This window comes from Brienomyrus brachyistius, chromosome 9 (assembly GCF_023856365.1).
Source record: "Brienomyrus brachyistius isolate T26 chromosome 9, BBRACH_0.4, whole genome shotgun sequence".
In the NCBI taxonomy this organism is placed as follows: domain Eukaryota; kingdom Metazoa; phylum Chordata; class Actinopteri; order Osteoglossiformes; family Mormyridae; genus Brienomyrus; species Brienomyrus brachyistius.
In genome coordinates, this window is record NC_064541.1 from 1,248,265 (window position 1) to 1,260,668 (window position 12,404).

Below are 12,404 nucleotides of genomic sequence, written 5' to 3' on the forward strand. Positions count from 1 at the left end.
TTTCTCCTTCATAATCACACATCTAGATATTAGTAATAATCTTTTTTTGCAGCAATAATCTACGATATGAATTCAAATATCAGCCCAGGCATACAAAAAGACAGAGAAGGCACAAGTAACATACTCACTCTACATTTTTCCCCTGACTTTCTCTCCAGTGCTGCCTTTAAGCTGTTCCAGAGCAGGACAGTCCTGCCCTGCCCACCGTTTGGGGCAATTATTAACTGCCGGCTGTGAGCCATTAGCATTCCTCACAGGGAGCTTTGGGGTCGATCTCGAGGAAATCACAGTTACTGGCTGCCTGTGTGGTGCTGATTGGCGGATTCCTGGTGGGTCGTTGGATCACGGGAGGTAGAGCAGCAACATTATCCACAGAACACAAGCAGGAATTCCTGGAACTCCACCAGGACTGTCACAGTGAGGGGGGTTTCCTGAAGACTGAACAACAAAGGAAAGTTACACATTTAGAGGGACGTGATTTACTACAGACAATTAGTTCTCCCTTTCTTCATGATATTATCAGGAGTGGGCAAACTGCAAACTCCTAGGGAGCACAAAAGAAGGGGGAAAGCACTCAAAAAGAGGACAGCTGCCGCACAGCTCGTCAGCTCTGCAATGCCTGTTGCTTGGGATCACGAATCCCTAAACCAAAAACCAGAAGCCCAAAACAAGGTGTAAGTCGACAAGAACCGTGACCCCCAAGCCACCAAGCCAATGCCTTCTGGCAGCTGACAAGCACAAAGGAATAAGACCAACTCCATACAACAAACCTCTGACCAAGAACCAGCTGAGCCCTGTGCTCCAAGAACAGCAATGATACCTATGCCACAAGCTGCTCACTGCTCCGCTTAAATAAGGCTGGGGTCTAACTGAACCCAGCCCAGAGTAGGCTCAAGAACCAGATTAGGGAACCAGGGGCAGGTGTGATATCAGCAGATCAGACAACATGCATACAGATATCCAGCTTCTCTGCAATAAGGACACAAATGGTCCTTATTCCGTCCTTTATGGACAAGAAGTGCCACTTGTATTCTGGTGAGGCAGCGCATGGTGTGGCTGGGTGCTGTTGCATTGACTGCTGACTAGAAGCAGGTATTACAGTGTTGTTTTTCCATATCTTCTCCTTACAGAGCTAATTTCATTGTACAGGAGGTGACAGGATTAATAAAATCATAAAGAAAATATATTAAACTGATTAGTGATTATTTTAATTGAACATATCAGACATTTTAATTTGCATTTTATGAACTACAACAACAACAAGCCAGCATGAACTTCCTGTAGGTGCATATCTCAGATCCTGTCTGATTGGCTGTCTCCCGTTGCCCTTGGAGTCAGTTACCAGGCAACCCCCTCCCTTGCAGCATCAGCACCTAACGCGGATGAAAGGCTGCCGCATCCTGAGCCGCATGGCGCGAGAGCGGTGAGCGGCTGTCACGTCCCCCGTGGCATTTTACACTTACAGCCAGTTTCCAATTTTGAATCCCTTTTATCCACTTATCTTAATTTACATCAGCCTGCGCACGCGTAGAAAGCGCAAGTGCTGCAGATACAGCGGAGAGTGAGGGAGCGGGAGTAAAGACGGGGAGGGCGCTGATGTGGATGTACGGAGCGTGTGCGAACACGATGCTCTAACCCCATGATGACGTAGGGGACGGCGCAGTGAGGTGCATGTCGGGGATGTATGCACGAGAGAGGGCAGGACGAGTACCTGCGCGGCAACTGCAGGGAGGGGAGGGGGGAGTGTTCAGTCCTCCGCCAAACTCCCACGGAGGAAACAGGGGAAAGACACATCCAAAAGCAATGTATCAGCAGAAAATCATCCGAAATTAAGACATCAGAATTCACCACATGAAGATTTTTTCTCTCAATCAACTGCAACTTAAAATCCAACATGTCCGGACGTAAAACCTCAGTTTAATTATTTTACACCACCCCCTTTTTTTAGAAGACAGCTGGGATGCTCAGGGGTCGGATCTAAATGAAGACAACCTTCGTACTTTGTCCACATGCCCAGCCTCGCTCCTCCGCCTTCTCTCAGGGCCGTCCCACGCCAAGTTGCGGTCGGGATCTCATATGCGGCGGCGTGATCGCTTCGTCGTTTTAACGCGCTGAAATGCAGGGACGCGGAGGAGAGAAGGCAGCCCTCCCGGAGGCCTAAGGCGTCCGCCGTGAGTCTGAGCAGCGCTGACACGGCCCGGGCGCTGCTCCCGGTACCGCAGTGCTAAGGTGCTAGGAGGGAAGGACAGTCACGTAAATATGCACTGTAGTAAGTGTGAGCGGACACTGCGAATAATGGTCGTAAACTCGGCAGCGGAACTCTGTCTTGATCATAATGTGTTTTAACTAACCTGCGTTAGGATATAGCAGAAATAGTGTGTGCGCGTGCGTGTGCGCGCCCGCATGTGCGTACGGCTCACTCAGGGTGTCCCGGTTTTCTGGACTGAGCTGTGGCAGTTGTGTTATAAAAGCCAGAAATGTCAATGATAAGTTCAGAAAGCATGTAAGGCTTTTTGTCTGTGCCCAAGTCTTCATGTTGGGAGTCTGTTTCGGCATCATTTACGCCTACTAGCGTGCTCTCTTGCTCCTCTGTCAGCTTAACCTGTGAACTTCGTTAAGTCCTGATCTGCTGTCCGGTTTTCAAGTCATTCTTCCCTGCACTGCATTTCCTCTTTTAAGAACTTTTGCACTTACACTAGTCATTGCATAGTGATCTAACCGGGCCGGGATGCCCTCTTTGTCCGAGTCCAGTAGCGTGGCCTCAGCTTCAGGGTCCAGGGCCGTGTCGGGGAGCCGCAGGGGAATCTCTGGCCGGGGTGGGGCGCGTCTCCTCCTCTACCTGGGCTTGTGTCACCTGGGCCTGGGTGCCATGGTCCTGGCGTTCAGCTTCACCAGTCTGGCCTTCACCTCCTCGCCACGCGTACGGCAGTCCTGCCCGTTCTGGGCCGGCTTCTTTGTGAGTATATCTCATCTGGGTACTTGGTGCCATACCCTGTATTCTCAATCTAAATTAAAAAAATCTGCTTTTGTTCTTACAGTGAGTAAGACTGCGAGAAAAGTGAAGTTTCACTCCCAATGTTTTGAAGACACTCACTTTAGTCTAATAATGCAGAATACTCACTGTCAAAGTGCTCCCTATGAATGTTAGCATTTTATGAGGCCAAATTTAGCTAACCCTGGCTTGTAAATTTTTCCCTCTGTTAAGTGTCTGTCACATGATGCTGTTTACCCCAGTAAAGCTTTCTTTTTCCTTTTTCCTCTCGCCATATTTCTTCACCTCTTGGTCTTTATGTCCTCCCTCCCCCCATTTAATGTCTGTACCCAGGTGGTGGCCTCAGGACTGGTCGGTGTGGTCTCCTGGAGAAGACCATTAACTCTTGTGGTTTGTGTCATTCTGATCTAGATGCCAGTCTTTAATCCATCCTTCTTTGCGTCTGTTGGAAGTGCGTTAGTTTGCATAGTCACGCCTCGCACGAGCTGTCAGGAGCCCTGTTACCTGAATAAACACCATTCTATTTTTAGAGCTGCTGTGTTTCTGCTGGCAGCATCACATGTTCTTCCCCCGCGGTCCTGCAGGTGTCGCTGTTCATGCTCCTGTCGGCCGTGTGTGTCATCCTCAGCCTTGCGGGTTCCATGCTTTCCTGCCAAAATGCACAAATGGTCAAGTCCCTGCAAGCCTGCCAGGTACAGTTTCCCCATCACGGCCAGACAGACACACATCCAGGAAGACACACACTTGAACAAGTGTTTTATTGACCCCGGGAAACGCTGCGCTTTTGAAATTGAAAACCACTTACCTAGATATGTTTTTGTAGATCACTTCTATGTGTACGTGCTACAGTTTTTAATTGTGTGCTTCCCTCAGACCAAATGAGTACAAGACATAACAAAAGATGACGAGAATCACACCATCGTAGACAGGCAGCATCTGCACTGACGGTTTTGGATTTGCTGTCAAACACATTTACCGCAGTCTGATGCTTATCAGGAGCTGGGAGGGAGCAAAAACATGGAGTTTCTGCAGGTCCCCATGGACCAGATTGGGAAACACCGATGTAGATAGATGTGTCTGCTTTGGTTCTCCGTTCCAAACACAGCCTGTCCATCTTGGGTCCTGAATCATGCTTGGTCTCATTCTGCAGGTAGAGAAAGGCTTATGCTGGTGCTGCCAGGTGGGGGGCACCTGCTCCATAACGGAGGACCCTTTGGTTCTGTACCAGCACGCAGACTGCCACTCTGTCCGTCACCAGTTGAAGGTGTGCGTAGCGCCCGTGCGATGCCAGCCGTTCATTGCTCAGCTAGTCAGTGGTCGAGCTGAGGTCTCTGTGCTCGCTTAGGACCTACTGTTCAGCGCCTGCGGCCTCAGCATCCTGTCCACCATCATCTGCACGCTCTCCACGGTTACCTGCAGCATACACATCTTCTCGCTGGACCTGCTGCACTTGGTGAGCCAGGATCTGGAAGCTGTGAGCCCGGGCACAGCTACACATGCTTACATTCGCTCAGAACACCATCAGCATGCACACCCATGGACACTGGCGCTGTAAGGCACTGTGAGCTGTCCATTTCCGTGGTGACACTGCTGTTCTCTCCTCTTCTCCTCTTTCTGTCGTTCCTTTCCTTCATGGGCTTTCCCTCCGCTCAGCTGGTACCTCACCGCTCTCGCTCAGTGAACCCGGAGTGCTCCACCCCGCAAGACGCCTTCCTCGCCAATGTCGTGGATTTCGAGGAGTTTGTGCCTCCGATCCCACCCCCGCCTTATTACCCCCCGGAGTATACCTGCAGCTCAGAAACGGACGCACAGAGGTGGTCCCACGCACACACATTCACACGGCACATACACACGCACACACACACACACACACATATATATATATATATATATATATATATATATATATATATATATAAATGAAAAAATGTCCCCGCAAGGTAAAAAGTTGCAGATTTTTATCATATTGTTGGGAAATCACATTGTAATCATTACAAAAATGCACACACGCACACAGACACACACACATAGACTCGAACACAGACCCTCTCATACACACACAGAGGCACACGCACAGGGGGCTGACCTGCTCGCAGGCTGCGGTTTTTGGGCCAGCACTGCAGAACGGACCTGGTAGCAGCTTGGCAGAGATGCTCTGGTAAACTGATAGCCAGAGGCAGAGTGCCGTCATGCGGCCCATCCTGCCGTGTGCTGACCGGGACGATCCCTTTGCAGCCCATTTGATGACACTGCCCCACCTTTGACACTGTGCTCAGTGAAAGCTTTTCTGAGTGTGTGCAGGGTATTCTGAGCTGGCCATTTATATTTGTTTGTGTGTGGGGGGGAGGGATTATGTTTATATTACAATAAACATAATGTTCCCCACAAGGTGATAATAACCTGTTATTTTGATGTTGTCGGGACCATTTTTCAGGTTCCCACAAAAATCTGTCAATGCAATCAAAAAATGAAAAATGCCTCATATTTTGTTTGGTCACTTACGATTAGGGTTAGGGCTGGGTGGTCCCCACAAAGATATAATTACAAACCTGTGTGTGTGTGTCTCCCCCTGCAGTATCACCTACAATGGCTCCATGGAGAGTCCTGTGCCGCTGTATCCCACCGATTGCCCCCCTCCCTACGAGGCTGTCATGGGGCAGCGGGCAGGCAGCCAGGTGAGCTTCTCATGCAGGCCCCCCACCCCCACCCCACCCCCCACTGCCTGCTGTCTGTATTCCCAGGCTCCCTCCTCAGAGTCGGGTGGAAAGTGCAAACGAGCAAAGGACCCAGCAAGCGTAAAAAGCAACGCTTTTGAACCAGAGCCGAAGCTGTACATAACAAACTGGCCCGTTCCCGGCCTGAAAGCCAACTCTGTCAGGGCCAGTCAGGCTCGGATTGGGTCCCACACCCCTACCTCAGATCCCATGTGACCTGGTCACATGACCTCCCCACTTTTCTTCCATTGGATCTGCTTTAAAATGCCCTCTGAAGTCCCTCCTGCCTTGTTTATGCCAGTTCCCTCACATTTACAGCTACAGTAATGTTTTACATGAATTAATACCTTCATAATGCCTTCATAGTACATTCATATTAAGCAGCATGTACATAGGCCTTAACATATCGTAAAGCACTGCATTTATAAAACTTTCAAAGTATGATTGCTGTAATATACATTAATAATCATAACCTGAGTTGGTCATCAGTCGGGTGTCCTGTAATGGGTCTGCTAAATTTTGGTTATCTAGGCAACGGTGTACGACACCCATGTAACCGAGCTGTCAGGCGAGAGGGGGACATCAACGGCGTTCAGCGGTGAGGGTGAGTGATTGTGTTTATCACAATCTCGATAAAATGGCATTTTTAAAAACATTGTGAAATGTAGATGCTTTTTTAGCCTGAGTTTTAATCTCTTGTTACGTTTTGGTTGGTTTGTTCTGTATTTTTTCATTTTAGGGTAAAATTTTAATTAATCTGATTAATTTGCATGCAGGGGGGTAAAGTGGAAGCAGGGTGGCCGCCCTGCTTTTCTAACCCCAACCTGCCCTATACCACCCACCCCCCCCAGTATCCATGGACAGCGGCTCACTCCTCATGTCAGAGATCGTGGACATACCCGACGACAGCTCCCCATCAGAGGACTCCTGCCTGCTAGAGGTGGGAGTGGCCATGAGGGCACGTGTGGGCGGGGCCGGAGGCGGGGCTGGGGGCGACGGTGGCGAGTACGTCAGCTTCCACTGCCCCCCCCAAGGGCAACAGCCCCCCGAGAGCCCCATTGTCTGTCTGCCACCCCACCGCTTCTCCAGAGGCGAGCGCTCCAACTCCTGCTCGTCTCCCAGCAGCTCGGCTGACGCCCCCTACAGGTTGGACTCTGTTACTGCCTTTGCCATGGGCATTGTACTTTGTCAGTTGTGGGGTTGATCCAGGCTCTCCTCCTTTTTGCTCCGCCCCTGTCCCTGCCCCCCCAGGTCCCCCGTCCTCCGTCACCAGGCCATTCTGGCCAGTAGCTGCTCCCAGCTGGAGCTCCTGGCCGTCTCAGGCTCCCCTCGTTCCTCCATTCCGGAGATCCGTGTGCGGCCCTGCACACCAAGCCGGCGCAGCTCCGACTCGTCCTCTGTGCCTGCGGGCACCGCTACCTCCATGGCCAACCACGCCATCGGCCCCCCAGCGCTACTCCTGCCCCCGCCCCCCCGCCGTGGTGGGGCCTCCCGCGATCGCCGGGACCGGGACTTGCTCCCCCCGCTGGTGAGGTCCCACAGCGAACCGGGCCTGAACTCCTCAACTGACACGGGTACGAGAGAGAGCGCCCCCTAGCTATCTGCTGCCGTCATGTCATGAAGCACAAGCTCCACCCAACTGCCTCTCTCCCCACACACAGGTGACCTCAGCGGCTCGACAGGCAGCAAAGGCGTGAGTGATGAGGTGTCCCAAACCTCCTCTGAGACTGGTAGGTTCAACACATAACCCTTACAGACCATGTGACTTGATCGCTGAGGCCAAATGAGGCAGAAATTCTAAGGGCCTATAGGGCCCACTGCTTATTGGCTTATTTACCCATCCTTCCATTTTCCATACTCCTACACTCATCCTATTCAGAGTCGTGGGGGGGGAACGGAGTCTATCCCAGAAGCTATGGGCGCAAGGCAAGGAACAACCCAGGATGGGGGGCCAGCCCATCGTAGGGCACACTCACACACCAGTCACAGCTACGGGCAATTTAGCAACTCCAGTTAGCCTCAGCATGTCTTTGGACTGTGAGGAGAATCCAGAGTACCTAGAGGAAACCCTGACCTGGGGAGAACATGCAAACTCCACACACATATAGCCGGGGTGGAGAATTGAATCATCATCAGCTTAGTCCTAGAGGTGTGAGACTACAGTGCCAGTCGCTACGGCGCCTTGCTGCCCCCATGGCTTATTGAATATTTCAGCTGTAGTGGCTGTGTTCCGATCTGTGGCTCCTGCCCATATGTCTGTTGTAATCAGTGTTTGAGAAGTGCGCTATGGATGTGCAGCTTAATGTCACACGTATCTGTCTGTGGTCCTGAGGCATATTTGAGCTTCTGTGACCATCCTCTGGATAGGTGGATCTGAGCAGGGTAGTGAGGTCACAGTCCTCCTCTTTTCTAATTGGTTGACTGGCATCACAGTCATTATGGTTTGATTTGATTATGTGCCTGTTTCTAATGGGATTCATGTATTCCGGTGCATCTCCCCATTAAGTGAGTGGACCGGCCTGATGAATTGGGTTCTTATTCCAATCGTTACTCCTATATCAGATGCCCCCCCCCCACATTCCTTTTTCTTGCCTTTCTCTGCCCCCTTCCTCTGCCTCCCATTGCTTAGGTCCATCTTCAGAGGCCTGCTTGCTGCCCAGACCCTCAGTGGCGATCTTCAGCGCCCTCCCCAGGAAGGGGAGCATGAAAGCGACAGACGGGCCTCTGCCCTCCAAGCTGCCCCCCGCCACGTCCCTCCGGCTGCCCAAAGATTGTGCCCGCTCTCTCGGGGACCTCAAGGTCAGGGCTCGAAACGGCACATACCCGCTGTGCCACCCGTCTCTGTCTGGCCCGGAATCTCACCAGGCTGCTCTTCTCTTTCCGGTCAGGTGACCAGGGTGTTAGTAGCCAGATTCCTTCAGCGTTCCAAACGCAATTTGGCGCCCCCTAGTGATCACTCTGGGAATGGCGGACAGGCTCTGAAGTGTAAGCCTCCCGGAGAGGCCAGCATAGCAGGTCACCCGTTCGAGCAGGTGAGCTTCTGGTTCTCGCCTAATATCTGTGAATAAAGGTTTAATTAACATGGTAAGATAAATGTGTATAATATGAGCATGTTTCGCATGTGTGGTTCCAGGAGTTTGGAAAACCAGACTGGCTTTGTGTAATTCATGTATTAATGTGAACTGCAGTACAACAATGCAGGAAAAATTGAAATAATTAAAATAATTTCTGTCATTGAAATAAATTATGCGCATGTATGTAAAATGGTAAATTAGCACGTGTATGTAGAAGGATATAGATCAGGGGTGTCCAACTCCAGTCCTGGGGGGCCGGCGCTCTGTGTAGCTTAGTTCTTTCCCTGTTCCACTATGAATGATTCACCTGAAGAGCTGTGTGGTAATTAGCATAAGGAATTGGATCAGGTGTGTTAAATGAGGGGAAACCCAAAAATGTGCAGGGCTCCGGCCCCCCAGGACTGGAGTTGGGCCCCCCTGATATAGATGGTGAGGATAACAGCCCCATTTTCTTTGTGACACTGCTGTTTCCACACTGCTGTGTAGGTCCTGCGCACCTCATGGGGGTCCAGCAGGGGTCAGCAGTACCATCAGCATCACCGTGGCCACCATTCCCATAGCGACAGCCGTCACAATCGTCGCCGTAACAACCCGGCACAGCTGGAAGGCATCCATCTGCGCAGCTGCGGTGATCTGAGCTCCTCTTCAGCAGCCTCCCTGCGCAGGCTACTCTCTAGACCACACAGCTCCTCAGGAACACTGTACATGGAGTCTGCACTTTGAGGGGCATGCCCTCAAGACCCAGGAGAGGGGAGGGTTGATTGAGGAAGGCGAGAGGGGCGGAGGGGGAAGAACGGCGGGGTGACAGGTAGAGGAAGTGTCAGTGTGGATGTCACACCCTCAATGTTTACCTTGACAAAAAAAGAGAGAGGCTTAGAGAACGAGACAGGGATGTCGAGGGAGCGAGAGATGTGTAGCCAAGGATGTGCTGCTGGGGAGTGAGGGATGAGTCACTGGCAAAGACATTTGAAAAAGACATTCAGAGTGGAGAAGAAGATGACTCTCTAATAGGTACTCATTAGCAGGGCCAGGCCTAAAACGACATCCTTGCAGTTGCAACCATGAGAATGCACTAGACCTCACCAGCTGCCGTGGTGCTCTTTCTTGTCCTGACCTCAGCCCATGTCCATGTCCGCTGTCCATGCCTACGGCGTTTCACCTCCTGCTCAAACCTGACAGGCAGCCGGGAGCTCGTGTTGCACACGAAACCAAGCTGTTCACACACTTCTGCTTTGTAACTGGCTGGGTCATTCCCTCACTCAGACGCAAATACCATGGTCTTCCACGTACGACGGATGCTCTTTTATCCTAAATGGCGAAAGGGAGCTGTAGGATTCTTCCAGCGTGGACTCTGACACCTTGGATGCAAGGAAGCATTTATTCAAAGAAAAATTGCAGCATATTGTGTGAACTGTGTCTATAGCCACTAAATCTACTATATTGATGTATTTACGGTTTGTTGGGGGTTTTAACTTCCATGGATCTATTCAGCTGCTTCAGGGGTGAAAGTCACTCTTTTTAGAGTAAAAGAGTTTGTTTTTTTCATCCTCTTTTTAAATGTATTTATTTCTATTTATTATCCATTCCGATTCATTTTAATCCTTTAAAATGACTCCATAAACTTTAATCAGTCCAAGCCAAAGAGCCTTGGTTGTTCAGTTGCTTCCTTGTGGCTGAGGTTATACCCCTATAATTAAAGGTTCTTCAGGTGAGCCCCTCTCTCATTGTAAGGTACTGAGAATAGTTCGATGTTACTGAATCGGTACGTTTCTGTAACAAGACTCCCATTGCAAATCAGGTCTGGCCGCTCCGCTATAGATTACAATAGCTGGTCACCCGACTGGCCTTTAACCTAATACCAGTCATACACCAGTCATAGGGAGATTAGGGAAAAGTAGTGTCTTGGTAGTCTTCAGCAACAATCCAAAAAAATGAACACGAACTGCAAAGTTTACACCTCAGTTTTCTTGATATCTGCACCTTGGGAATGACTTTAATTTGTGGCTGTCTGGAACATAAAATATCTTGAATTCCTTTTACGAATGCATGCTTTGTAAATCTGAAAAAGACCCATGCAATGGAAGTCCTGATCCTATGCTCATTTCTGGTTTTCCTGGTAGCAGTCAGTTTGCTGTTGGACTGCATTATGTTTAGAATGATTCTGCATGTGTTGTGACGTTTTATATATATATATATATATTTTCTACTAGCACTCGAACAAAGGAAAATGTGTTGTCCTATTGCTATGTAGAAGAAAGGTTTGTTGTTGTGGTCTTGATAGCGTGGCACCTTGTGTCATAATGCACGTCTGCTCAGAAGTCGAAGGCTGTGGCAGTAAGTATTTACTAATGTAAGTAGGCTTTAGGAAGTCCACAGAGGACAGCGAAAGGTCTCTGTTTTCGGGATGTGGATACTAACACAGTGGGATCGTAATGCTTTTCAGGACTAGATTGTGAAAGAAGCGGGGCTTTTTTGGTGTTGGCAGTATGGACATCCAAAGAGTACAAAATGGCGTTTTGTTTGATAAGGGTCACCGTTGGATTTCGGTGAATCTACACCTGGTCTTCCTTCATGGACTCAATGCCATCTGCTGGTGGTCACTGAACATGCAGCAGCTCTCAGTAACATGAACAGGCTCTATTGCAGGTTTAATCAGGTTGAACTTGGAAGAGTTAAAATGGACCTTTAGTTTCTACCTCCTGTCTTGCACACTGAAGAGAAATTAAAAATTGTATGGCTAATCATGGTAGGCCCTGGATATCGCTCTCAGAAATATGATGCATAAAAATTATTTTAAACGGTTCTATTTTAAGAAATTTGAAAGCAAATTCTGTATATACACACAGTGTATATATATATATATACAAATACCAACACTTATAAATATCAGGAATATGAAGTTGGAGTGCTGTGTGGTCTTTTCTGTGTTTTGTGAGTTTCCATCCACTTTCCTGTTTGACCATTAAGGTTCAGATATGCAGGTCAGTCCCACATGTCTCTTACCAGTCTATTGTGGCCAGTGCAGACTTTTATGTGCTGGTGTGTTGGGGCAATGGAATCAGCACCGATGATGCCAAAAAACTCAACAAACTAATCAAAAACTCACTACAGACTATGGAGGAAGAGAAGATCCTTAGGAAACTACTGGTTATACTGGAGGGTGACCCCCACTCTCTGCAGGTCATCTTGGCCAAGTAGACTAAGCAACTGACTAAGACAGCAAATTTAAGGTGGTTTCTACCTTTGGGCATTAGGTTCTACGTTAAGTCACCATATGGCAAGGGGAGGACAGCCGACTGTCTGAAAGGACTAAAACCGCTAAGGTATAGAGACTGAAAAACTAGAGACTATATTGTGAACTCACTAACTTGAGTGAATTAAAATACATCTGAGAGGAGCTATGAATCAAACAAATCCGAATAATCCTTAAAGTTCACGTCAGAACTGACTTTCTCACAAGCGTAGACATTAGTGGAACATAAAACAAGAATTTTTGTTCCTACTTTTAGATTAGATTAAATGAGCTGTATTGATCCTAGAGGGAAATTCTTGCGTAAACATAGGGGCACATACATTTAGTGCAAACCAGACACGCTACAAAGACAGTACAAACAATAAAAACTA

The 12,404-nt window shown here is 49.1% G+C and overlaps 1 protein-coding gene across 1 annotated transcript; it reads left to right on the forward strand.

The window, feature by feature from the left end:
* The first annotated feature begins 1,405 nt into the window (after window positions 1-1,405).
* fam189b (family with sequence similarity 189 member B) lies at window positions 1,406-11,664 on the forward strand. Its single transcript, XM_049026748.1, has 14 exons — window positions 1,406-2,956; window positions 3,326-3,382; window positions 3,577-3,684; window positions 4,143-4,256; window positions 4,338-4,445; window positions 4,646-4,806; window positions 5,568-5,667; window positions 6,238-6,310; window positions 6,558-6,852; window positions 6,958-7,280; window positions 7,368-7,436; window positions 8,336-8,505; window positions 8,595-8,738; window positions 9,267-11,664. Exons 1-14 carry the CDS (start codon window positions 2,729-2,731, stop codon window positions 9,501-9,503), a joined length of 2,187 nt encoding a protein of 728 aa, XP_048882705.1. The 5' UTR covers window positions 1,406-2,728; the 3' UTR covers window positions 9,504-11,664.
* Window positions 11,665-12,404: the final 740 nt, after the last annotated feature.

Coding starts and splice junctions, on each gene's coding strand:
- fam189b (XM_049026748.1), top strand. CDS start 2,729: ATGCCCTCTTTGTCCGAGTCCAGTAGCGTGGCCTCAGCTTCAGGGTCC. Junction 6,311..6,557: donor AACGGCGTTCAGCGGTGAGG/GTGAGTGATTGT, acceptor CACCCCCCCCAG/TATCCATGGACAGCGGCTCA. Junction 7,437..8,335: donor CCAAACCTCCTCTGAGACTG/GTAGGTTCAACA, acceptor CCCATTGCTTAG/GTCCATCTTCAGAGGCCTGC.